Raw genomic sequence first — 1,982 nt, 5'->3', positions numbered from 1 at the left:
CCCAGTACAGTGTTATATAGACATGGGGATGGCGGGCTCCTTTGTCTTGTTCTTGAGATGAAGCTGTGTGTTTTCAGCACTTCACCTTGAGTGTCAGGTTGAGACACTTTCTTTCCATATTTAGGATGCTTTGTTCTTTTCTAAATCATCAGGTAACTCTCAAAACCTGAATGTCCTATTAGGACCAAATCTGGCTAATCAGTCCAGGGACAGAATCACTGCAGCCACGCCCTAACTTCCTCTACATGGCTCTACACATCAGCTTGTTGAAATTCACTGCTATGCTCACTTCCCACCACTGACTGCCACCTGATTCAGCAACCCCCAGTCCAGACTCCTTTGCCAGACAAGGCCAGATAAGGTTTTACCCCAGGTGGAAGCCACTCCAGTCAGCGGCTCAGTATGAACTAGGTCCACAGCTTTGCTCAGGACCTGTTTAGCCCTCGTGAGGGAGGGGCCAGCTCTCCTCACTCACCTGAGTAGTCACTCCACAGGCCCTGGCTCTTCTTAGCCCCCTTCCTGTCCAGGACCCAGGGATCTTCCCCTCGTTCCAGCTGGGAGATTATGTCAGGCTTGGATCCTGGAAGTCCTGCTCGTGGGGAGGGAAGTCTTTGTTTATACAATATTTACAGAGCCCCCTCCCCCTGCCCAAGCCACTTGTGGGGATATGAAAATGGACAGGACTGACCTTCTGCTGGAGCTGAGCACCCAGAGAGGTGATGAGAACAAACCTCCAGGACCAGCCTGCCCCAGGCCCCGTACCCTGAGAAGCCCCCACCCCAGTCTAATACACAGATACACAGACAAGGCCTGCTAAGGGGGCTTACCCAATGAGACTACATTTCCATAGGTTTCCATCATCACATTTCTGTAGAGGCCCCTCTGAGCAGGACACAGGCGGTCCCATTCATCCTGGGAGAGGAGCACAGCCACATCCTCGAAGGTCAATTTGGCCTAGAATGACAGGGGCTGCTGTAAGTAAGACCAAATCCTGACCTCTGTGATGGGGAGTGGGTGCATGTGACATGAGCAGTTGGCAATAGGGGGCAGGGGGCTCTGTGAGCTGAGGTGGGTAATGGGAAGGGGCCACAGAGTTCAGGGGATGCAGTGATGCTCTGGCTGTTCTCAGGAGCTCTATGGGGCACAGAAGGAACCACAGGGCTCTGGCTGGAGGCACTGCATAAGCATTGGGGACAGTTTACCTGGGGTCCTGCCGGCACTGGCAGGAGCCTGGCTGCTGCCATCACCTGGTCTCCTGGGGCCTCTGAGGATCACAGAAATTGAAGGAGCCTGTGGGGCTGAGGAAGAGGAGGGGGCAAATGAGGGGCATGGCCTTGAGACCCTAACTTCCTGGGGGGCCCTCAGGGGATCCCTGGGCCTCAGAGTCAGTGAGGGGCACACTGAGGTCAGGTGCAAGGAGCTGCTACTTTTGCAGCCTTGGTCTGCCTTGCCTCCCCCGTGAACTCTGACCCCATGGTTCAGGAGCCTGTCCAGGCTCTGAACACACAGTTCCTGGGTCTGCCCAGCCAGTACTGGGCTCTCTGAACACCAGGTGCAAGGCACTTGCTGCACCCTGGTCCTGGCCCATGGTCCTGCCATACACCAGCTCACCAAGGCCCATACCAGCTCACCAAGGCCCTGTGTGTTCTATACCTGAGGCACTCACACAAGTACCAGACTGTCCCCAGGTCATGTGGGGGATACAGGCATCAGGCCAAGCTGTTTCCCCAAACACCCTCCCAATTAAGAAAGTCTTGGCCACCAGGGTGACAATAAGACTCCCCTCACCCCACCCTTAGGCAGCCCTGGTGCTCCAGTGTGGCACCAGGTTCAACCAGGTATTCAAAGGGGAGGCATGAGAAGTGGTCAGCTCTGGACAAACTGAGTCAACAGTGGCCCAGGGATCTGGTCTGAGCAGCTGAAGGAAAACTTGTCATCAAGTGAGAAAGGGATGCTTGGGGTAGTGGGGCCGGTGCTGGAAC

The 1,982-nt window shown here is 55.3% G+C and overlaps 1 protein-coding gene across 3 annotated transcripts in view; it reads right to left on the bottom strand.

Annotated features, from left to right (window-relative positions):
- ZNF250 (zinc finger protein 250) overlaps nt 1-1,982 on the bottom strand; it is a 41,333-nt gene that overhangs the window by 8,710 nt on the left and 30,641 nt on the right. For all 3 annotated transcript variants that reach the window (XM_011977155.1, XM_011977165.1, XM_011977146.1), the window contains exons 2-4: nt 1,203-1,298; nt 828-954; nt 476-589 (exon numbers count right to left, since the gene is read on the bottom strand). In XM_011977155.1, the coding sequence (XP_011832545.1) occupies nt 476-589; nt 828-954; nt 1,203-1,244 (283 nt within the window). In that variant the 5' untranslated portion in view covers nt 1,245-1,298. The remainder of the gene's footprint in view (nt 1-475; nt 590-827; nt 955-1,202; nt 1,299-1,982) is intronic.

This window comes from Mandrillus leucophaeus, unplaced genomic scaffold, assembly GCF_000951045.1.
Source record: "Mandrillus leucophaeus isolate KB7577 unplaced genomic scaffold, Mleu.le_1.0 Scaffold1024, whole genome shotgun sequence".
In the NCBI taxonomy this organism is placed as follows: Eukaryota; Metazoa; Chordata; class Mammalia; order Primates; family Cercopithecidae; genus Mandrillus; species Mandrillus leucophaeus.
Note: the sequence above shows the minus strand (reverse complement) of the source record. Positions and strands in the feature narration are given on the sequence as shown.